Source organism: Epinephelus fuscoguttatus, linkage group LG16 (assembly GCF_011397635.1).
Source record: "Epinephelus fuscoguttatus linkage group LG16, E.fuscoguttatus.final_Chr_v1".
NCBI lineage: Eukaryota > Metazoa > Chordata > Actinopteri > Perciformes > Serranidae > Epinephelus > Epinephelus fuscoguttatus.
Window position 1 is genome coordinate 30562272 of NC_064767.1, and position 25642 is coordinate 30587913.

Genomic DNA, 25642 nt, shown 5'->3' on the forward strand with positions numbered 1-25642 from the left:
GGCATTGAAGGGATCTCTCAATAGAGCTTAGCAATGGTAGTCTCCGCGGTTACACAGTTCAAAACAAACCCAAGTTACCATCCCAACATCACCAGGCCTTGGAACACGCAGCCCAGCTTATTCACTCTGTGTAGCTGTGGTGACAGGACCTATGAAAGCCTTCTCTACAACAGTGGCTGACTGACTGGAGAAGGTCCAGTTATTTATTCCCATACCCCCCAAAGGCTGGGCAGGGACTCACTCCTTAGATCTTAACTCCTAATTTCCAATTGATCAGCCGCCCAACCACCCAGCTGACAACATGACTGGGTTTCTATGTATGCCCTCCTCTGTTGTGGTAATTCACACAGAAAAAATGTGGGCAAAAAATAACCTGTCATTCATTTGTAACTTGAAACATGATGAGACTACAAGTCAATAATTCCCAGTGCATGTTCATGCCACCACACTAGTTTTAATTGACCATAAATAGAACTTCTGTTACGATGTTGTAACATTTCCTAAAATAGCAAGAGGAAGTAACAAAGGGTTTGTACACAACTGTATTGACGTGACATTTGGCGTGTAATTTTGCCAAAGTACAGACAGGCAAGAAATACATCTGAGTAGGAGGAGGGATGATGCCTGCCGGTACAGAGAATGAACTTTGACAAACAGAAAAGAAATATGAAAGAAAAAGACTCATCGTAAGTGAGAGTAACCAAGCGGAAAGTTTACTCCTGTAATAATGACAATAATAGATGTGTAAGGATAGCAAAGGGTCCAAGGACGCTCAGGAGTTAATATTATCCATGCAGCTGCCTTTGTGAGCAGTGAGAGTGAACCAAAACAGTGAAGTTATGGACTAGAACACGAAAACAATGAGCTGATAGCAGGGCTGGGTATCCTTTAAAAAATTATGATACCAACAGATTACTTCATTTAATACCTATAATCTGAATGGAGTGGTGTGTAGTATAGTGATATGTCCGAATGTTTTGGTGCCATCTGGGCATACTGAACTGCCAGCTCCATCAAACACACCGCGCACTACTTAACCACACCACAGACCATATGGTTTGTTGCTGGTGTGCGAATGGAGCTCCGCGCCAAGGACAGTTGAGAGAGTTTATTCACCCGCACATACAGGGCTAACTGTTAGCATAAGAAGACTAACATTATCTAACAGTTATTAAAGGGTTTAACAACAGAGTCAAGTTGTTTTGGTGTTGGTGTGAGTTTGTTGAGACCGTTTAACGGCTCAGTGTTGGATGGTAGCTGCTGCTGCTCAGTTCCTGCTAACTGGACAGATGGTGAACTGAACGGTAGCATGGAGGACAGCGGCTCTGGACACGGCAGCAACAGAAAGTCTTCTGCTCTGGCGGGGAGTCCAGTATCAGACCCCTGACGCGAAAGGGATTGAATGCAGGTACTGTTTGACTTTAGACATTTTGGGGTTTTTTGGTCAGTATCTTAAAAGTATTGAGTACCAATACCCAGCCCTAGCTGATACATGCTAAAATGCTCCACAGACCTGAAAGAAACTGCAGAGTAAGATAAAAATTCTTTGTGGGTTATCCACGAAGAGTGGCTCATTTCACAAAGAGATAGTCATGTGATCCATTGTTAATACAAATATTGATTATAGCTGCTTTAATGTTTCACAGACAAAAGGGGGAAACAATTCAGGGAACAAGATCAACATTTCATTTATCCCCAAATTTACATGAAGGTGCCTTTTGCAGTCAAGGTTGTCGGATCGTAGAAAAGCAAACATGAGAGATGTGGGTGGTCAGAGTTAAACTTGACAGATTTAGGTCAGAGGCCGGCCAGGGTGAGTGGGGACACATCAGACAGCTGAATATGTCTGCTCTGCTCTCTGTGCATGGTATACATTGTATGCAATTCAATAAATGTGTTTGTTTGGCTAAAAGCCTTTTCTTGAAGCATAAATCTGAGGATATAGATGTGAATGTTTTGGATATGGACAGCTGCAGAGCAGCACGTACCATGACGTCATAGGGAAGTCAGACTAAAGCTTTTAATCACAAAGCAGACAATGAGCTCCCTTTTCTCTTTCTACACATTTCTGTGTGTGTTGATCAGGCTTGCCCGTCACTAAACAAAACTCCTGCTTCAATCTGCTTAAATCAACAACTCTCCAATATCATAAATGCAATTTTTTTGGAAAAGGAAAAAAGAAGTGGTAATGTCCTTGAGCTACAGCGATGTGATGTGAATAAACTCAGTGGGAACTGTTCAAGGAATTACAAGTTCCTACAAGACACTTTTAAATGAGGCCTCTGACAGCTTGGCACACAGACAGGGTGATTGATGGGTCTCCTTACCTGCAGAGGTAGCTCTGAGGAAGCTGTTGTGACACATGAGGAGTGAACAGAATAAACAGCTGGAACTTTCAACCTTTCAGTGGCTGGGTCCGCATGTTCCCTTGTTTTGATCGACACTACCCTGCTCTGTAATTTTGACGTTATGTCACACTAACTGTTCTGAGCATTTCTGCAGAAGTAATATCCTAGTACAGACTAAGGTTGGAGCAACACTGTCTTATCAGACAATTTGGCAACACTGGTCACACTTGAAATATCTCTGCAAACACACAGGACATAGTTGGTTTTAAATATATATATATACATACATCTTTTTAAATTATTTAACCTCAGTCATGCAACTAGAAAAACATTTCAGCACAAATGTTAGAAAACCATTAAGATTACAAAAGTAATCAGCTCCAGGGGTTATAAACACAAGCCTTTGCCTATTCCTGATGTGCGTCTATCATGCTCTGCAGCAGAGTTTGCTGTAGGCCCTGTTCATACTTGTACAATGCCCCCTGTTGGAAATCTGCTGCCTCAGTAAAGCTGTTATTTACAGTTATATAAGCTCAGTTAACTTTACAGTTGCAGATATATTTTTCTCTAATTTATTATATCAGTAGCTGATTGTTGCTGCAGCTGACAGTTTTCAATGCCGCACTGAGATGCACTAAACTGAGATGTTTGCAAATTCACATTTTGCAGCGAGCAATAAATGCGCTAATCTTGTTAATCTCAAATGTATTCTTAAGGCTTTAGATTTCAACAAACACGCAATAACTATTACCCAACTCTTAGCATCACGGCTCTTGTTGGGATATTGTGTGGAGCTATTGTGCTCCAAACACTTCCAAGCCAGCCGAACAGACATGAAGAGCTCTTTAAATGGATGTGAGGATTAGGGGTGTAACTGGCTCCTCTGGGGGAACGCTACACATTCCCTAAGGGGCTGGAATTTCTTCACTGCACCATTCCCAATACCCCCACACCCTTTGCTCATACAAAAAAGCGGCAGGAAAGGCTCTTTAATTATGGAAGGTGTGTGCGTGATGTGATTTCTTTTTAAGCATAATAACCCGGGCTATAATTAAAAGCATTTGAAGCGGCCGACGACTGTCACTCAAAACCTGTGAACCACATCTGCTAGAGGGCAGTCTTACACTTCCAGCTGCTCCTCTAGCCAATGAGGAAAGCAATGGTAACTTAAGTAGAGGTAGGCTGGCCTGAAATGTTTATTCATCATGAAAGAAGACTCATATGATATGGTGTTATTGCCTGTCTATGAGCTGTCTTACTTCCAATGCCAACAAACGTACATGACCTGCAATACTTTAAGCGTACTATCAGTACTTCTCATGCCACTTCACTTTACCAAGCAAATAGTACTGAAAAAGGTATATTTTTTAAATGATAGTTTACGGATATATGTGTCTGGTTGCATGTGAATTATCTCAAGTATCTTAAATATCAAACAACAAACACTAGCTTCTTGGGCGGCACGGTGGTGTGATGGTTAGCACTGTCACCTCATAGCAAGAGGGTTGCCGGTTCGATCCCGGGTGTGGGAGCCCTTCTGTGCGGAGTTTGCATGTTCTCCCCGTGTCAGCGTGGGTTCTCGCCGGGCACTCCGGCTTCCTCCCACAGTCCAAAGACATGCAGATTGGGGACTAGGTTAATTGATAACTCAGATAAATTGTCCGTAGGTGTGAATGGTTGTTTGTCTCTATGTGTCAGCCCTGCGATAGTCTGGCGGCCTGTCCAGGGTGTACCCTGCCTCTCGCCCGATGTCAGCTGGGATAGGCTCCAGCCCCCCCCGCGACCCTCAAGAGGATGAAGTGGTTAGAAGATGAATGAACATTAGCTTCTTTTCTGGCAACCAAGGGAAAAAAATCACTTGACCCAACCTTTGCCTGGTATGTGATTCTTAGAGGACACAGACGGTAAAAGACAACACTCATTAATTACCCAGGGTGCAGTGGATGTTAAGTTGGCCTACTTTGTGTTGTTGTAGTTGTAAAAAATTTGCTCCAAGGCAATTGATTCATCATCGCGAGGACAGTAACAGAGGTGGGAAGGAGCCGCACAGCTCTGATCTAAGGCTCACTGCACACCTAAAAACAGTGTGGTTAGGATGTAAAAGCAGCTGCATTCAGTGTTATTTCTTCTTGGCACTTCACATACTCTACTTCCTACACAGAGCATGCAAAGGTCAACCCAGGCTAAGTAAATGTCCATCAAGTCCTCGCAAAGACCTGTTTGTGCTACAATATCCAAACGCAGCATTCTCTGATCGGATACAATTCCTGAATCGCGTGTTTGAAATATCATTCACGTCCAAGAAAAACCTAAGTCTGCATGACTGCTGAAAACATTAAAGCCTTGGCATAATCATCATCATTTACTGTTGATATTTGTTTTTATGAGATTCAAAATGATAGTCCATTCAAAAGAAACACATCTGTTGTTTATGTTACCTAAGGCTGGCACAAGTTCAAGGCATTTGGCTGAGAATGGAGGTAGATGACTGAGCATGTGGTGCTTGATTAGTCTGCTGTTCTCTGCAGCACCTGAGGCGCATGTACGTAGTGTCAGAAGAACTATAATTGAGGACATAAAATGAACAGAGTTAAATTGGTAAAGGAGGACCACAAGATTTTTGACTCATACACTGATCAACGGATGAGATTGTTAAAGTGGAAATTAACCTGAAATCAATTTACAGTTTGCCACTTGTTGAGATATTTATGCTTCTTACCTGTCTTATTTACATTAAGAAATGACAACAGCCTGATGTCAGTTTCTGGCCGAAAATGATATAAATGAGAAACTTTGCGTCTAATGTACAGGCCAATATCAATATCAAAAATATATTAATTCTTTGTGATCGGATGAAGGTAACAAAGATACAAACCAGAGACAAATATTTACAGCTATTTTAAAACCCTTTGCACCAAAATATGTAATACTGTGCCAACTCATGAGCAGCAGCTAAGTATTGTAAACATGTAAAACTAAAAAACTATGTAATGATGATACAGATTCTAAATTATTAGAAGCATCTGCACAATGACAATGATGTATGTGATTAGACTGCTTCATTAGTCATCACACTTTGATCAAACATCTCAATCACTCTCAGCTTTATCGCCTTATTTACCTCTGATCACAGTTGGGTATAAACTAATCATTAGTTAAAGAAACTGCTTTTACATTTATAAAAACACCATATTGATTTAAATTCTCCTTGTTAAAAGATTTGATATGTAACTTTTTATTATTTGCACTCATCTTTTTCCATTGCCAGTGGGTGAACAGAGTGTAACATAACTAAAAACTGAGACCTTCCTCAACTTTCTGAGTTGCCTGCGGCAGCCTGAGGACTGATTTCTTTCGAAAGGACTCGGGGGAAATTTTCCGGGAAAATCCAAAGGATGTGACGTTTGAGAGCACACTCAAGTGCCTTGTCTCTCTTCAGCTCCCCTAAGGTTCCAATAGTGTGAGAAATTAGCTTAAGTTACCTTAGAGAAATAGAGTCAGTTAATGTCAATATCAAATGAATGGCATCCACCACAACACAAATTCTACACACAAATTCCTAGAGGAAACAATGACGTATGAATTGTGATCCTGTGGTTTTAGCAGGCTAATGTTAGCTATCGTAAACTTGCTTGCTGATGCAGATGACTTGCTAACACAGCAAAATACTGCCTTGAGTGGATAACACCAGCTAATGTTACAGTCATTCATTCACACCACCAAGGCTGGTTTGCAAGTTACTTTATCAGCTAACATTACAAATCAACCAACACCAGGTCCATACAGTGTAGCTAAGTCACAGCAAGACGGCTAACCTTGGCTTGCTTGCTTGCTAACATTACTGCTATGGTGGCTGGCTAGCTTGCCAAAATACTTCAACAACTAACATGATCCATCATACTTATGTATTTTGACAACAGGATGCTGATTGCAGGTCACTTCACTGGCGACAGTGTCATTAAAACCAAGGATTTTCTGAAACTACAACTACAACTTAGTAGTATAGAAACTACAACTTGAAAATGAGATAAGGCATTTTGTATCAAAGATGCTTGTTGTATATAGTAAAATATATGTGTAAAGCGGCAGAAGATATGAAATCTTAATTAAATATGTATCTGGCACATTAAAATAACAGAAGCCTATTGACACTGGCACACTTTATTTTCACAAGATATTTTCTCCAAATATTGGAGGTTGTGATTCAGAACTATGAAGCCGATAACCTTAAATTACTGATGCAAGGTGAATGAGAGTTTCACTAGGAGAAAACAACTCCAGAAATTGCTGTGATGTGATTAGCCAGATCAATTTTTACTGGAGAAGACATCATTCTGCTAGTGCTGTAGAAACTATAAAAACATCAGTCCACTTGTGATTGCTCAGTGCTGTTACAGGGTAGAGGTCCATAACAGTGGGCCCAAATAATTTGTCACATTTGCACATTCTAATTTTCATTGGCACATGTGAGAGAAGTGCTCGGGCTGTAGAGCCCTGTTAGGTCTTACTACCACCATTCAGGTGCAATTCATGTTCACCTCAGACACAGAAAGACCCTTATGCAGATGCATTGTGGATTCTCTAAAAGGAGTAGAGGGTACATGAGGAATTGGGACAAACATGTATATTCATGTATGCAACAGTGTGTGATTAAAGGGCCAGTGTGTAAAATGGGTTGAAAACAGTGACATCAGTGGTCAAATTCTAGATTGCAGGGCTCACTCGCTCACTCCTCCCGTCGGGTAAATGATGGTGGCCTCGTAGGGACCAAAAGCCTTGTGCAGACACAAGTTTTTCAGGAGTAGGTCTATCTAGCAATGAGGTAAATATTTATTTAGAAATCTAAACCATGTTACGATATTGTAATGAAACCCTCGCGAGCAAGAGACCGGAGTAGTGTTCGGGAAAAAGGCCCGTTTATTTGAGCGCTCCAAAAACTCAGGTAACACTCCAGGGGGGAAAAGACTCCGTCCCAAACTCTGACTCTTCTGGCTTAACACACACACTTCATACACACATACTCATTTACAATACCTAGCGGGGACCCCCTCCCCTCTCTGCTCCACCAATCTCCAGCCCGCACACTGACTGACAGCGTAGCCTGTAAACAAAGCTCAGCTGTTTATTTAGCCTAGCAATATCTCCGGACTATAGTAGCTGCAATGGACGACTTTGAACGCGATTTTGAAGAGTTTCTTGTAGCGGACACAGACCCAGAGCCATACCTGTTTGAGCCGGAGTACACAGATGAAAGCCGGAGTACACTGAGCGGGCGAGAAGAGAGGCTGAATCCCATTTTGCTGCACAGAACGGGATTCGGTGCTACCATCGTTGGGGAGATATATCATCAGGAGGAAAAGCGCCGCAGAGAGTGCATCACAAGGAGTGAAGTTGCGTCTTCTTTTCCTCGCAGATGACGGTTCGGGCTCATTCTCTCCTGTTGCGTGTTAAGTGTGGTCCATTCGCAAACTTTATAACTAACTAACTTCGTTGGTTTATTTATACACGCGAAACGCGTTCTCTGGCTGGCTGGATTGTCCGCTCGGGCTGCCTTACATACATGGTGGCGCAGGATGGCGACCTCTCTAAAGCAAGGCCCTTGCTATATATATATGTCTATATATATATATGTATATATATATATATATATATATATGTGTGTGTGTGTGTATGTATACATAAAAGCATAATTATAAGGCTACGAAAACCAAACGAATTTTATTTTATAGCGATTATACACTTATATAAACATATTAATGGGTAGAATATTCAGATTCAGATTCAGATTTGACAATAAACCATGCCAAATATTACAAACTGGCCCTTTAATGAACAAACTGATGGCAAGTCTGATGAACTGTACTATGAGGACAGAGTATTCTAGCAAATTAATGATTGGCATGGGAGAAATTATCCAAAGTACTGGCTGTGATCAAAGGTCCAAGTCTGCCATATGAAATTAATACCTGTTTTATAAGTTAGCCAGGGACAGTGTGAGTGAGTGCGTGTGTGCAGTTTAAAAATTGGTGACATTTAGTGTTAAACTTTGTGTGAGTGTCTAAATCCTGCAAACTTGAATACAACAAATGGGTTTAAATAAAGCATTTAAAATGTGTGTGTGTGTGTGTGTGTGTGTGTGTGTGTGTGCGCCTCATTGAGAGGGGGTAAGGAAAAAGGGGTCAGTATGACTTTTGTGCCTTGCACGTTACCATGTTAGAATCTGTTGTAACAAAAGTGAGTTTGGATAATAGGATAATTTTGAAGAATCTGCTGCAAGCACAGTGAGGTAATTCCTATGTGAGGACATGTTTTTGAGATGTGTATAATTACTGATTATATAACGGGATCTCCCAGCTTGTAAAGTACTCACCCTCCCTCACTCTCGGCTTCCTCTGAGCTCCGACCGCCAGCTCTGGCCCCGGCGATGGTGCCTGCAGCCCTTTTCCTTCGTGTTGGTGTGGTCCTGTGGAGAGGGCTGGCTCGACGCGCCTCATCCCGTCCCCTCAGCTCTTCCCTGACTTGATCCTGCAGCGTCGGCAGAGCACTCTTCAATGACTTCATCTCCTCCTTTAGCTCAGACACGCACTGGATCAGGGCCTCAAGGCGCTCCAGCACCTCAGCCTGACCCCTTGGCAAACCTGGACCATCCACCACCATGATGCCAGGCCCCTGTTCATTAGTGCGGTTGAGGTAGAACCCCGGACATGAGCTTCTTCGCCTTGACCTAAAGCCTTGATAACACACCACAGCCAAACTGATGCCAGCCACTCCAGCCAGAGCTCCCAGAACCAGCACCTTACTGTCTGCCTGGGCCATCCTGCAGGCCTGTAGAGGACAGACAAAAATAACAAGTTTTAAGCTACTGACTTCACCAATATTTTGCAGACACTACATAACAAAAACATGAAAAATGAAAATTGTGGAAACGTTTTTTTTTAAAAGTGACTTTATATCATAGCTTAGACTGTAGATTACTTTGGCAATTTATCAAAAAAAATAATTTAGCCTATAAAATGTAAGAAAATTGTTAAAATTCCTGTCGCAATTTTCAGAAGCCCAAGATGATAGCAAGTACAAAACACAAAGATATACAGTATCAATTTAAAATGAAACGAAACACTGAAAAGCAGCAAATCCTCACATTGACTGAGCCTCAGCACGCAAATGTTTGGCATTTTGGCTTAAAAAAGTCAGAAACTATTAATTTATTTCTACAATCGTTGTCTATTGATCTGTCAAGTGTCTTGTCAGTTAAAAATGCCATTTTAATTTCTTCAATACATAAAAATCTACTGGTTTGAGATTATTTTTAACCATCTGACTATTCAACTTCGTATCAACTGATTTTTGAAATTGATATTAGGTCTGCAAGTTAGCCAGAGTGTGGGAGTATGTTCAGTTTAATAATTAATATTTTATGTTAGGTATTATAGTACTGTGACCAATAAATGGCCATAACAAGTGCAAGTGATAAACAGATGACACTCATAAAATATGAACACGGAGAGAGTTACAAAAAGTAACTCATAGTAAGCTGACACCTAGATGGATATTACTGTTAGACAAACACAATAGCAAAATTAATATCTCACTGGCTGACAGGATCAGTGTTTGCTGGTGGGTAGCTTAGAGTTGCAGACTACACTGTTATTAAACAGTTATAACTTGAATAAAATACTGATTGCAGTGTTTCAGGTCACTAAGTCTGAAGCAAAATGACACAGTAATGTGAAGCTTCTCTAAAAAGCATACTTTTGCTTTCTATTTCTAGACATCATTCTCCCCGTGTGTGTCCTCGAAATCCCTCCTGTAATTTAAACATCAAGTGAGTGACAGCTTTTTTCACGGTTATCCACTGACCATGCCCTTTAACCAACTCAACAATTTACCTCTGCCCTGCTTCAGGTGAGGAGCCCCTGTTGCTTTAGCAAACGCTATGGTGAGCTAATGGAAAGCTAATGTAATAAACGACTGACGAGAAAGCGATAACCTCAATGAAAACGAACAGACAACAACAACAACAACAACAACAACAACGTTAAGAATGGCTGACCACCTAGCAAAGATAATTGGATCAACACACTAATCACACAGCGTGTTAGCCATAAGACAGAGTAACAGCAGCTCTGTAACGTTTAAGCCTGAACACATTAAAATGCAGCGTCTAACGGAGTCTCCAGCATGTGTCATCCTTATTAACTTCATACCGTCATTATTAATGTTAATTACGTTTATTACCTGCCAATGACAAAGTCTTGCTGCTAGCTAAAAGTCGCCAAACGTTGAGCTAACAGTCAAACACAGTTACTAACCAAGGTTAAACGGTTAAAAGGCGTTCAAATGCGCACCTTAAGTAAAACAGCGTCACAACAACACGTTACAAAAGCATGTTCTTTCTAAATTACAGCCAAATTGACAATAATAGAGCTCTTACTGCACAGGTAAGGAAGGGAGGCACTTCTGTTGACTTGACAGCTCGATGGTGTAACCGTCAAAACATGCCGTGTGCGCTCAGGAACAACCATAAAACGTTCCGGGTTTCACTTCCCGTCAACCTCACTGATAAAATGACTTAGGACTTATTTGTGTGGTTGACGCAAAAAAAAAATCCTCATCAAATAATCATTTTTTAACTAAGTTGATCTTACTAGGAACTCCAACCTTTTAAATTCGTGTTATCAATCAATCAATCAATCAATCAATCAATCAATCAATCAATCAATCAATCAATCACATTTATTTATAAAGCCCAATATATCACAAATAACAATTTGCCTCAGAGGGCTTTACAGCATACAACATCCCTCTGAAAAGAACAGCTCAACATAATAAATTCACAGTGTTCCATATGACAAAATGATACATAAAGAGAGACAAAGACAGAGACAGAGAGATATTCAGGACAGACAGTAATTGCAATAGCTTACAACAACATTAATTTAAGTAATAATAATAATAATAATAATAATAGTTATCACTGCTGCCTTACACGTGCTGTCTGTGTGGAGTTTGCATGCCTCCACTGGGTGCCCCCTCCCTGAAACCGAACTGATACATATCAAGTGAAAAGGGATCCAAATTTCCATGAGGTGTGGTCTGCCTGAGTGTGTTACTGTAGATCGTTGACAGATTTCTGATCTATCCATTGTTACCTATTGCTTTTTAAGTACTGCTGGTTAGACCAGCACAGTGATGATGTCTAGAGAATAAAGAAATGAATAAACATTCAAGTCCTTGTTCTAACAATTTGGTACCTCTCATTAGTACTCCAATCTATATACTATGTTTTAGAACATTTCATGGATTATTTTGCGCAAGGAACTACTAATCCATCTTGATGTGTGAAGGCCTCCTGTATGGGTTGACCTTTTTAGTTATTTTTAGCACTGATTCTGCACTCACAGTACAACTTTTGTTTGCATCTTCCACAGGACATATCCATTTACTTACTGTACCCTGACCTACATATACTGACAGCATATACAGCATAGTCCTATCCTTTATATGAACTACAGAAAAATCCTCTTTTAATACCTTGATAAAACTACAACAGATTTTTTTTCCCTTTTCAATACATGTTATAATAAGCTTTGAGTGTGTATTTTTGTTTTAAAGATAGAATGTAGCTGTAGTGGTACATTTCAATCTATTTGGATGGTTTGCTTCAGAACTGTATTCCTTGAAAAGAGCTGTCTTTCATCAACCTTATCTCTGTGACAAGTGAGTGAATAATCAGTGAGCAGCAGCAGTGCAAGGAGTGTTATATAACACTTGCTATATGAACAGGTAATAATAACAGCATTTAAAGGGACTCATCAATCATCAACAGTTAATTTATGAGTTTAATTTAAAGTAGAAAGTTTTCAATCTCATTTGTCCCTATACTTCGGTCTATGATAAATATCAATAAGTCATGATCTTACATATTATAAAACTATAAATCAAATTTATGCTGCTCTAAATTATTATTGTGTAATAAGAAGCTCAAACAAAGACCTACCTCGACGATTCACTCCTCTCACAAGTGAGTCCCTGCAGTGATCTTGGGCAGAATGTGCACCAGGGTTTAAAAAAATTACTGAACACTCGTATTATCACATTAACCTTGGACCAGGTCAGTGAACATGGAGCTGTCCTTATAGGGTTTGATTCAAGTGTTACAAATGTTATTTCCTTTGTTTAACTACTGATAGACTTCATGTTTTCCATATAAAATCCATAGGTAAAACCCCACTTCAGATACAACAGCACACTTTTTTGTCTATTTGTGATTTTTTTTTTTTTTTGACATCTTGTACTTATGTTTCACATTTTTGTTAGATGCTTGTGTTTTTCTTTTTCTCATTTTATCTTTGTCAAATGCACAAACAGATGAATTCACGATTAACGGTTTGGAAAACTTTCCATCTGAAAAACTCCCAAAACAAAACAAACAATGACCTCGATGACCTTAAGCACTATTTCATTAAGTTATTTAAGTGGGATCACTGTGTTTATTTGACTTGGCAGAAGTACTGAAACTCTCTAAGTGGTTATTTCTTTCAGCCTATAGAGAGGTAGAAAGCCGTACTTGCTTAGAAACAGAGGTAACAGGGAGTTCCCTTGCATAATGTGATGTAAGGATTGCTACGTGCAGTTTCTTCCCTGCTCTCTGAACACAGTATTGTTCCATAGCCCACAGCCTGCATTCTGCCTGCACAGGGAACAAAAAGCCCACCTGAAACCTGAAGGCATGGCGGCACAAAAAAAAAAAAAAAAAAAAAGAAAAAGCTTGCCCAGCGGTTCTGGGTTGGCCCCGCAGATGTAGATATGCTGATAAGACAGGCGCATCCAGCCATGGCCTTGCTCCTATCAGGTCAAAGCCAGAAGATAAGCAGATACTGTCAACACTGTCGTTTTATCCACCCACCACACATCTGCCCAAACTCTCATACCACAGGGGGAGAAACAAAAGCACCCTCAGATTTGCTTTTGTGCACAGAAATAAGCCCTTTACAATTGCCAAATAATACATGGGAGAAGAATCAGGGTGAAATAAGGCATCGCTATCAGGACTCTACTGACAGACCACAGAGTGTGAAGACTAATTGTTTGCTGTCAGTATTCTGCTCATGTGCATGAGGCATCTGCCTCAGTTGGAGGAAAACAAACTTCTGTAACAGTTGCGTGCCATGTTTACAGATACTTTTAAGATTCATTCAGCCATAAAGATGTGGCAAGTGTTGTGTAACAGAAAGGCACAATACCACTCAGCTATAGCGTCTATGAGGAGTTGGGGAAGTCCAACTCATAGGCCTACACTTGCTTTACTGATGTCTATCTCAGCTGCAAGCACTCACTGTTTTTGTCCTTAGGCCTACCGAGAGACTCTGCTAGCTACTGTACAAGGATGTGTTACCAAGGAGACGAAAACTGTAACAAAAATCAACATAAAATTATGAATAGCCCTTGACAGGAACAGTTAAGACTGAAAGGTCTTAACTGATGAGACTGTTGCATTTGAGCTCTGCCTTTAAGCAGTTTCCATTTGAAAGTGATTTGTGCACTCACCTTAGAAATGTCAACTATCTGGCACTGCATTGATGGTTCATTGCCTTGTCCCTTTGTCTGATGATTGAGAATGGCTTGTTTGAAGGTACAGGTCTGGCTTTAGAGACAAATGCTCAATCCATGGATGTATTAGAAGACTTGGATACAACATTTGAGGGGGGCCCCCATTTATTTATATGAAAGTTGCTCGGTGGCGTATGTAGCCAAAAACGTTCTGTTTCCATGATATGAAATTATCTAGATCTTTCGTATTATAGGGCCCAAAGAGCAAGCACACTAGAGACTAAAGGCAGCTGAGCATGGCCAAGTGGCTAACTTCCACTGGCTGAAAGGCTAACTTCAGGTTTTACATTCTGCTAACTTAACCATGCAGCTCTTCTACACTTTTGAAATCTCATCAAACCGAATGGATCAAATCGCGGGGCTTGTGTTGCTCAAATAAATTGATCCACTGATTTACACATGTTGCTTTCCCTATGTAAGTCTGTGGGGGAAAAAAGTAGTTTTGGGCCTAACGGCATCTTGTGACAGAACTGGACAGTGTAGTTCCACTTCTGACCACTATGTAAAACTGGCTGCAAGGCCTGGCGCTCTTGCTGGGGGCTTGGCTGAATCTTCTGAGGGTATACCAGAAAGGACAAAGGTTTGGGAAACTTTGGTTCTATGCACTGTCAGTTTAGGTCCACTGAAAGTGCTTGTTTTGCCACAGACAGGCTCATATTGTAATAATGACTGTCTGACAACATTACAGAAATGACCCTGCAGAGAAATAAAACATTTCCCTTCCCATCACTGGTCTGTTTGTTATTGTGACCAAGTCTCACTCAAGGAGAAGCCTGGTTCTGAAAACTTGCAAAAGGTGACTTGTTGCAGGAAAAAATGGTGGGAGTGTTTGTTGTGTTGCAGTACAGTTAAGTGTTGCTTGGTTATCTTGAAGATTTTCAGTGTCATGGTTGAATATTTAGTTGATTTCAACAATGTGGAAAAGTCAGTGAGATTTCAGTGCAAGATTTCTCCTTGAGCAAGACTTGGCTATACACAATAACAAACAGATCGGATCAGCAAAAGGCAAAGAAAGATGTCTAATTTCTCTTTGGAGTGTTTTCCATAATGTTGTCAAACACTTGAAATAACAATATGAGCCTGTCAGTGACAAAAACAAGCACTTTAATTGCATGTAAATTGACAGCGCAGGGAATGCAGGGAATACACTGCAGCCTATTTCACTGCTGCAGCTGCAACAGTCTCACTCAATACTGGACCAGTTAAAAAAAAAATTGTGTCTCCATAAGTCATTTAGACACAAAAACATGGTGAAATATAGTAGTGGTTTTAAAAAAAAAAACAATTAAAAGTTTCCTTTCAAATTGATCTATTGAACTAAAATACAGGAAATGCTGGCTCACAGAAAACTTTCTCACCTCAAAACCAGTTTTACCGAAAGTCTGGGTCTGTTGCCGGAATGGCAATTAATACCCTGAAACTCATTTACTGGCAGGTTAACTTGATCTTAACTCCTGATCCAAAGCTACTGTTTCAGGCTTCACCTTCCAACCATAAAGCTCAACCAGTGTTACCAATGTCTGACCCAACTGAAACCAGTCAGTGTGCACAGTGGTGTAGTGGTAATTGATGAGGTGGGTGTACTACTAGGTAGATAGGTAGGTTACTGATGAGGAAGTGGGCATACTCTCTATATATTACAATGGCTTTTTAGCTGATAGGTGGGTATACTGTAACTGGATAGAAAAAGAAGTGGGTATACCCTGTATACCTGAGTATACCCTCCACTACACCACTGAGTGTGAGGTATTCCAGACAGAGGAACCTCTGTTGCGAGTAGTTCTCATCATAAAATTTGTTCATGGACATGGTTCTACCAGATGACCAGTGCTCACTTGACGTGAATTAAACCTGATAAAAACCAGTGCAGTATACAGTATATCTGTTTTTCATTAAAAAAAGATGCAGCGTATTATTCCAAATGTTTATCTGTATTGTTTCAACCAGATGTGAAGATTTACTTTATGGATTTAGTAGCCTTCCAGCACAGAGAACCTGGTATTGCATACATCTACATTCACATTTGTTCTGCCTGTGCACCTCTGCAGCAGCTCAAGTAACAGAGGTGGTGTGTTACCATTGTGTTATCTTGAGACAAGCAGTCAGATTGCCACTGTTTGCTGTCAGCTTTCCATTTCAGAATACTGTCTGCAAAGAAAAAGAGGCTGAACAAGAACTGGGTCATGAGAATACAGCTTTCTTACATGTAGACAATGTGCTGTCTTTCTCTGTAAAACACACACACACACACACACACACACACACACACACACACACACACCTCACCTACCTTATTAAAATCCAGTTTCCCCTGTCTGACAGTCACTGCACCTTGCTGTAGCAGACAAAAAGAAAGATAGGCTACTGAATATCCTGAAACAAGAATGGTCACAAAACTCACACAATCATTCCTACATTCATAACATGCTAATGTTGGCAGCTCAGACTTTAAACACTTTTTCTTGAAGCTGGAACATATTTGTGTCTGTATGCATAGATGATGTGATGTTAGATTACCTAAGGACATGGTCCTACAGTGTTATCTGTTTATTGTTCTGTTGCCAAGGTCATGACTGACATCAAGTCACTGGAAAGGTCAAGTGGCTGTGGGACACTGAATTAGAACAATATTGTGATGTTTTTTCTTGTCTTTTTTGCCAAGAAAAAAAAAACAAACTTGCTGAATCAGTACCATAAATTGTTAAGTGTCCTTAGGTGGTTACACCACTTACAGTAGCGCTCACTTGGGTGCCACACCCATGTGTCCAACTCATTTTGTTTGACAGGTTGTTGTTTTAAAGCCTCCATTGATTAAATCTGACATCACTTACATCTGGAAACCCCAGTGACAGAATGTAACGAAATACATTTACTCAGTTGGAGCTCAGCCCTACTTGTACTTTACTTGAGTTGCCTATTTCCATTTTACACAGACTGTATGAAAATAATGGATGTAGTCATCATGACGTCACCAGGTATGTGGACTCCCCTTTTAAAGCCTTGAGTCTGACATTTTGGCCGTAACTATCTTGGATTTTTTTGAGCTAGAAGTGACCATATTTGAGTGAGAGTCTGGAGCCATGGAGGAGTGAGGGATAGATCATGCTCATAGACTGTGATGAAGCCATTCGAAGAACTGCAGTTTCTGGCAACTCAGCATTGGCTTAATTTTTCAGGCCTCAAGGCAAATTTGCATTTCCTAGGATTGCAAAGGCACAACCTGCCCTACTCTCCCTCTGATTGGCTGGTATTCACTGCCTTTACTGTTTGGGTTGGTTTGGTTAAGCAAGAGAAGTGAGATTGGTTCGGGTCAGGGTAAGCCAATCAGAGGCAGAGTAGGGCGATTTATGCCATGACTGTCCTAGGAAATTTTACGCCTATGAGCTTACTGCTTGCCATTCTGTGCTACTTTAGACTTCTACTCCACTACATCTCAGAAAGAATATCCTACTTTTTTATCCACTATATTTATTAAACACATATTGCTACTTTTTACATTTAAAACATATGATGTGCTTACATGATGTGATGGAGTGCTATATCACAAATCTAACATATAAAGTTTCTAAATATAAACTACAACATGAAAAAACTCTTCATGTTTTTGTTAGTGATAAAAACAGAATGACACAATATTCTAAAATAATATAACCATTTGAAAGGAGCGGTTCTGCATAAAGAGTGTGTTTTTACTTTTGATACTTAAGTACATTTTGCTGATAATACTTCTGTACTTTTATTTAAGTAACATTTTGAATTCAGGACTTTTACTTGTGATATAGTATTTTTATTAATATTTTTTACTTTTACTAAAGTAAAGGATCTTTGTACTGTACAGTTACATGTGCACAGCCTATGTGCACTTTATATGTGCAAGTGCATAATCCATGTTCTTTTTTTCACATTTGAATTGTTAACATTTATTTTGCTGAAAGTTACTGACATTGACTTTCGACATTACAGTAATTTTGTAAATAATAAAATAATGATTACAATTTTCTGCATTTCCTTTGTAATTCATGCCTGTTTTAAGTGAAATGGACATACTGCATACTGTGCATATAAATGTGAATGAGAAACTTAAAATGTTATACGAGCACACAATTTGAGCAAACTATAACAAATAAAAGTGATAAAGATGGTGCACAAGTTTGTGGTGTACAGACTGCCTCACAATGCTACACTGAACATTTAGGCAGGTGGTAGAGGGCCTGTTATTTCTGTGAAAGTGATGGACATTTTTGTAAAATTAATACTAAGGTTCATGTAAACTGCTACCAAAAGTGACTAAAAGTGTGACTAAGGTTATGACACAATGTCATTGATCCTCAACATCTGATGAATGCTGGGAAAATCTAAGGCAGGCAGATTGCATCAGAGACCTCTCTGTGACTTTTGACTTTGTGGTCTAATGATTTCTTCCTTCCTTTCTGTCCTCCTCTGCAGTGACTCCGGGACACAATCAGTCATGCCATCAGACATTGTGCATTCCTCCCAGAGCAGATACACATCACTTACACAACAAATGTGGATGATTTTCTTGAGAGATACCTGTGTCTCACAATAAAAATGAAAGTTGTTTTTTCTTCTTCTTCCTCTTCAAAAAATGGGAATAGCGGGCAAGAGCACATGGTTCACTGATAAAACATTCAAAACTAACACATAACAACACATTCCAGGCCTTGAACTTTGATCAGCTCTCTCTGTCCTCTCCCTTTACTGAGTAAACACACAAGCTTATTACACTTATCTCTTCTAAGAGGTGTAGAAACATTACCTAAAATATTTATTTTGACAAATTAAATGCTGGCAGTGTAAATTTCCCTGAAATGATAATCCTAATTAAAGTGAATAAATGTGACCTTAATGAGCTCTTTCATTAAATTTCTCAGCATTAATATAAGTCACTGGTTGAGGGTATGAGGAAAAAGCCACACTTGCAAAGCAGATTTAGACCAGCAGGTGGTGCCCAAAGAATTAGTATTGAGATCCTCCTGAAGGATGACGTGATAGTGAGGAGCACAGGTGAGGCCTCTAAAAGGAATCAGGACACAAGACAAACAGAGATGTTGCTCTTTGTCATCTCCAGTGAGTTCTGTGCTGTGTGAGCTTTTCACTGGCCTGCGCTGACTGAGACACAACAGCTCTAAGTGGTTTGGGGTGGAATAAGCCCGAGATCAAGATAATCTGCTCTGAAACACAGTCTGTGCTCCAGACACATTACCTGCGTCTGTGTATGTGAAGGTGAGGAAAGTCTGAGTCACGTCTATCTGGATAGTTACATTATGTCTGCTCTCCTCAGGTAGACCAGATCATGATAATTAGACATTACCAAATGCCAAACAAGACTTCACGTGTGTCCAAAACATCAGTGCTCAGCCTATCTATTTCTAAACAAGTAAAAGTGTTACCTGTATATTTAACTGACATAAAAACTTAAAATATATTACCACAAATTCAAGGATGGAAACTTAGAGTTTTAACATTTTAAATAAAACTGTCTCAGGTGTTAATAAAACAAATAGGTGTCTACATCCATGCTCTATGAGGCTGTAACAATAGTGCATAAAGATAGAGGACATGTCTCCACTTTCTCCCACTATACAGAAATGAAGCCAAAATATCGCAGATACAGGCACCGCCATTTTGCGCAGGTGATGTCATTTGGAGCCAGAGTCTACACAGTAGTGATCAGGGGTAGAGCCATGGTACCAAGATGCGGCTAAACCCCTGCCTGACTCAGTGCCATGGTCTGACTCAATTGCAAGCACACTGATTATCAAATTCAGCTGTCAATCATAACATCACACCCCATTATGAATATGTTCTATTCTGTAGTTGTGTTTTTTATAGAATAGTGTCAGGGGACTGCCCCCATGTCCAAATGACATGACCTAGACTGTAAACAAAAACTGACTATGTGACGACTTACCAAAAATGAAGCCAAAACATCTAGATCGCCTCCTGGTGGCTGGCTGCAGTATAGTTATAATGCCTGCCCCCATGTTAGTGGATGGGCCAAACTAATAATAAATTAAGCTACATGTGAAATTTTTCTCATTGATGGTTTCTGTAATTTTAGGTGTTTATTTTTTATCATGGCACTGTATGTTTGAGTGTTTGTTTTTCTGATCAGTTTTTTAAATCGTTATTTGAAATTTTTAAAAAATAAGTTTAATTGTCATAATTGACAGCTGTGTGGACAGGTTGGACAGGTGTTTGGGCGGGGACTCAACACCACAGAGATCGCTACAGTGCAGACTCCGGCTCCTAATGAGGTCACCAATGCAAGACAGCAGTGGCTGTTACTGGTATATTTTGGCTTTGATTTTGTACTGTGGGGGTAAGTGAAGACAAGTCATCCATCTTTTATACAGTCTATGTTATGCACATTGGTGCTTTCAACTAAATGGTAATGACACCATACTAACATGCTCCAAATGACAGAACATTCTGATGTTTAGCAGGCATGATGTCCCTCTTGTTTACCATCTTAGTTTAGTATGTTACATTAGCTAATAAGCACACAAAATACAGCCAAGGCAGGAATGTCCTTATTTTTGGAAGTGCTGAATTTTTTCAGTGTTTTTTAAATCAGAATATTATAATAGTGCTAGAGGAAAAAGTCAGAGGATTACTAAAGGCATCAGGATTCATTGTCTGTGAGCTATGAATGTCTGTGCAAAGTTTCACAGCAATCTATGTAATATTTGTTGAGATATTTCAGTCTGAAACAAAATGGTGGACTGACACACCAACAGTGGCGTCCATAGAGTCATGTGTGGCTGATAGAAGTCTTTGTTTATGTGCTCTCAGAAACTGTTGCTGTTACACCTTGTGACCAGGATGTATAAAATAAAACACAGCAAGACAGTAAGTAATTCAGCGTCTGACTCTGTAGCCTCAGGAGACGCCGTTGTAGAACATCCATCGGCTTCAAAGAGCAACTGAACTTTATGGCTCTTTCTTCATATTCTTTTGATCAATGTTTAATGATTTCTCAAAGGAGGAATGGTACGTGCAGGGCAAATAAAAGTGAATTCACAAGTAAAGAGAGAAATACCACAAAGAATATGTATGGCCATCCCTTTCCGTGCCATAAGATGTCACAGAATTGATCGCTATTACCGCTGTCTATCATCAGTCAGGTGTAAAATATCTTCTCCATCCTGACGGAACACGCAGTACTGTTGTTCTGATGGTGATTTATTGTTGAATTGGCTGTGAGCGGGGCTGATTAGCCTCTTCCAAGCAGACAAATGTGAAGTTATTATCATGAGGCAAGCTGCAGAGGGGCTGTGTCACCAAGTTACAGACAGTTCAGTGGGAGGCTGAGAAGATGGTTTATTAGGCATGACATAATGAACAGCATCCAGCACAGGTTTGTATTGTCTGAGGCCAGTGAGGCCTTACAGGGAACTGAGGAAATAAAAAGTTAAAAGAACACATGAGGGTGTTTTTTAGAGGATTACATTCTTGTTCGGGATTGGCAATATAAAAACAGCACACACTGATGTCTAGCCATTGTGTGATGCCTAGTGACAAAGGATATAAATGAGATGAGAGGAAAGGCGGTGCTAAGGCAACAAAGAGTTACAAAAGCCCAACCGCAGCCCCACCAACAAATTATTGGAAGTTTGACACACAAAATGCAGTCTGACCTCCTTTATTTGGCTGCTGTGTCTCCCATTCCTCTGTTGATTCTTTTCATTGGAATCATAGGCTGGGAAAATTCATGTTGCACACCAGATGTTTCTATAAAAATGTATTGTTTCATCATCAAATGACCTGGTCAAGAGGGAACCAAAATCTAGTGAAAATGAGAAAGTGGAGGCAGATGGAGAGAGAGACTCAGAGATTTTAGGTGCAATTCACTTTTAGCTTTGCCGTAAGCGATATTAGTCAGAGGCAGGACTGGAAAAGCTCTCCCCACAACAATTCCATAACCAGCATAAAGGGCTTCATTCAGAGCTGGCTTGGAATATTTGTCACTGTGTTGCATATTTGTAGAGATGTGAGCTGTGTAGTTTCTCTGTCACGTGATGCCCACTGCTAAAGAGACACTTGCACTTTTGACACCTGCACATTGGCTTTAATCTTCAGCCCGAGAGGTTGCCCCTTGAGTGTCATCTTGGAACATGGTGCCCAGTTCTCATGATACATCCATGGTCACTCTTAATCCACTTATGATACCTTATTAAAAATAATGTCTGATTTACTTTTTGTTGATGAAAAAGTGACCACACCACATACCAGCATACCAGTTATTGGCGTGAATGTTCAATATTTTTATTGCGGCGGAATTTAAATACAAATCTTACATAACTGGTGCTTCCTTAAAGGATCATTCTGGATTATTACAATGTGGGTTTTATTGGCAAAGGTTCCTTTAAGTTATAATAATAATGTTGTTCACCAAGTTAATAGGAATGTGGTGAAAAAGAAATCCAAGAGTGGAAACAACATGAGTATAAGGTGATCATACAAGTTTTAAACAGACTTTGACCTACCATAGGCTACTTATGTTCACTTTAGAATGTATCTCTAAGTGCAACAAGATCTCATCTCCACTAGTCATATTTTGCCACTTGGGCCGAAGCCTCCAGTGTTACTACAGTGTTGTCAAAGGCAGATTTTTGCAGTGTATCTTGATGCAGAAGGGGTCAGCATTTAGGCTACGGTTGGCTATGGTTTGGAAAAGATTGTAGATTAATGAATGGGTCCAATATATACCGGACTTTGACCCAGAAGACCTTTTCGAGACCAGGCAGCTAAATGAAGTGGGTTAGACACTTTGGTTATTGATTTGATTTCAACCTGTTCTGTTCATCTGACTGCTTGTTTAATGCCCCACTGGACTTTGTTGTAGCAGTGTCACCCTCATCTCAACACTCTGGTGAGTATAATGTTATCGCTGATAGCAAAAGCTTCAAGAATGAGACCGAAGCTATAATCAGCCAGATTTACCCTTTAAACATGAGTGCTAGTGATGCTATGGCCAATGCATTGTAAACTGCAGCGGGATGTCTTTGTTTTGGTAATGCCGCAGCCCCATAAATCCACTCACAAACCATATGATGGCAAGAGATAATAAAAAACAGGACCAACAGTCAACAATGCATCTCCTCCCCTCCTCGCCTGAAGCTTCAATTTCTCATGTTTTTCTCTCTCAGGCTTTATTTGTGTGGTTGCTGAGTGAAAGCCACCACAGTGGCAGAGAGGCCCAGAATAGCCGAGGGTGGGGAAGGCCAGCGGACTTGCATGTGGGCTGCTGAGCTGTGCGCTCTGTAGTGCCTCTAAACCATCCACTGGCCTGTGGAATGGAGGCTGCTTCCTCATGCATGCCAGTGGTCAGAGCCCGGCCTACACACCCTCAACTATTTCTGTCCTCCTCTCCTACTCTTTTTCATTTTCTCTCCCTCTTTCTCTCCATCTTTCTCACTCTTTTTCCCATACAGCTGTCCTTCAGAGTTCTAAAATATTTAGAAATGCAGAGGAAACATAGAGGAAGATGAAATGTAGACGGGAAATTGAGTGTGAGAGGGAAAATAGCTGGATTCACTTCGCCCTCTCCACTAAATTCCACCTGATCATACTCCACCAAAAAATTAAATATATATTTTATTCTTCTCCTCTGTTTCCACTATTCTTATGCTATAATTTATTATGACATAAATAACTTTTTGGTAAACGTATTTGACTTATTCAGTCCACATACAGTCTGTTTTGAAGCATGCACATCTTATTTTTGGCTGGTTTGCTGTAATATAATACTAGTGACACAAGAATATTTATCTATTTTTTCCCTTGTCGTAAACTGCACTGTTGGAAGGAAATGTTTAACTGTAAAAGGAATAAATAACATATGCAATGAGTTAAATTCATGATGCTATTTCTGGATTTCAAAAAAAATGTGAGCAGTACGGGAAAAAGGATAAACACACCCAGTGGAGTTGTTAATCACAGCATCAGTCATCAGAGTGAAATGAAATGCACTTTTAACGATAACACCGACATTCCTGGGGTGTTACTGTTGCTGATCACACAATTATGTGGAGCTCATTGAGTTTAATTCAATGACTAATGAATGTTCAGCTACCTCCAGGCAGGGCAGTGTAATCTGAGAGAAATGTGAAACATTCCTTTTGTTTGGTATTTGAATGTGTCGGCAAACTGCACCGCTGGGAAATATAAATTCACAACAATGTAATAACGGGCTGTTGGGGAATTCTTCGGCCGTACAGAGAGCGGTATTGTTTTAGGGAGGCCTTAAGTTAACATTTGTTACTCTCCAGCTTTCTTTGCTGACTTAAATGTGTAGTATTCAGCAACACAAAGGACCATATGAGTGAAATATTGCCTGTTTGTCCAGAAGCATTCCAGGCACCTGGTGAAGCACAAACACACAGACACTCACTGTAGAAGAATGCGTCCGCTGAACACAACTGCTGCTGTATCTCCCACTCAAATAGCCTTACTCCCTCTATGTCCCTCTTTCTCTCCCACACTCACACTAACTGTACTTTAGTGGCCTGGAAACACGCCAATTTGGCCTACTGTATTTCCATTCTGTGAATTACATACATGACATACTTTTTATGGTTGAGTGACCTAAATTGCCCACACTGTCAAAGCCGACACGTTTCACCTCAGATGTAAAGAAATCCCCTCGCCATCCATCCCCCATAATGCACCCCACTCTTGTCTTCACATCTCGGCTCAGACACTTCTGTCTGTACCAGCGGCTGACGGCTCTGATTGACGGCTAGCCTTGGCTCCAGAGAGTAAGAGATAAGCAGGCCCAGATGGGGCAGGTCGAATGTGTCTGCCCACATGATTTAGCCCCGAGTCTGGGACAGTGGAGGGGACCGGCGAAGAGCTTATGCCCCCCACCCCATGTCAAATACATACCACATGGGAGAGGTGTAGATCACCGTTTGATCTTCCCTGTGGGGGAATCAGGATATCTAGACGGTGTGCTGCTGGCATGTCTCTCTGTCGTCAGCCTCTGTATGACCCAGCGACCATGGGCAGTGAGTGAGGTTGGGATAGTTTACTGGGCAGTAAATTGTGATGGATAAAATATATGGCTGCCCATTATGCCACAGAGGAAAGCAAACGGGTTGATCTTGGACATCAGTCTCACCATTTTAGAGTTGTGCGCTCCTTCCTATGACCCTGCTGACTGGTGAGGTTAAAAGGATCCATTGTGCAACAAAAAATAGAGTAGGTTGAAAAATGGCTGACGATGAATGATGGCTTAGTAATAGTAGCAGATGTTATCATGTAAGAATAAGTGTTTCTGTCCAACCTGGATGAATGGAGGTCTTGCAATAATCATCCATTATTTTGCAGTAAACTATGGATAACAAGTCGGTGTCAGTGTTGCTCAGGAGACAGATGATTTAATCCTTGACAATCTCTTTGAAACATAAGAGATAATTTTTAAGTGCCAACGTATTTCACACACTACATCCTTTAAACTTCGGTCTTCCTAAATTATTACTGCACATGATGAAGTAAAAATATTACAGATGCCTTAGAGATATGATGCATTTGAGCTGAAGACATAATTTCAATCCAATCTTAATAGCTCTGTAATAGATCAGAAACAGTTAATGCCTTACAGCAGTAACAATCAACTTAAGGCCATGGGCCAAACAGGGTGCCAGGTGGCTCAC

General features: G+C 40.3%; 1 protein-coding gene across 1 annotated transcript in view; it reads right to left on the minus strand.

The window, feature by feature from the left end:
* The window catches only part of LOC125903644 (regulator of microtubule dynamics protein 2), a 40978-nt gene extending 30150 nt beyond the window's left edge, over nucleotides 1–10828 (minus strand). The window contains exons 1-2 of the mRNA XM_049600681.1: nucleotides 10783–10828; nucleotides 8719–9173 (exon numbers count right to left, since the gene is read on the minus strand). Of these exons, the coding sequence (XP_049456638.1) occupies nucleotides 8719–9164 (446 nt within the window). The 5' untranslated portion in view covers nucleotides 9165–9173; nucleotides 10783–10828. The remainder of the gene's footprint in view (nucleotides 1–8718; nucleotides 9174–10782) is intronic.
* Between the last annotated feature and the right edge of the window lie 14814 nt (nucleotides 10829–25642).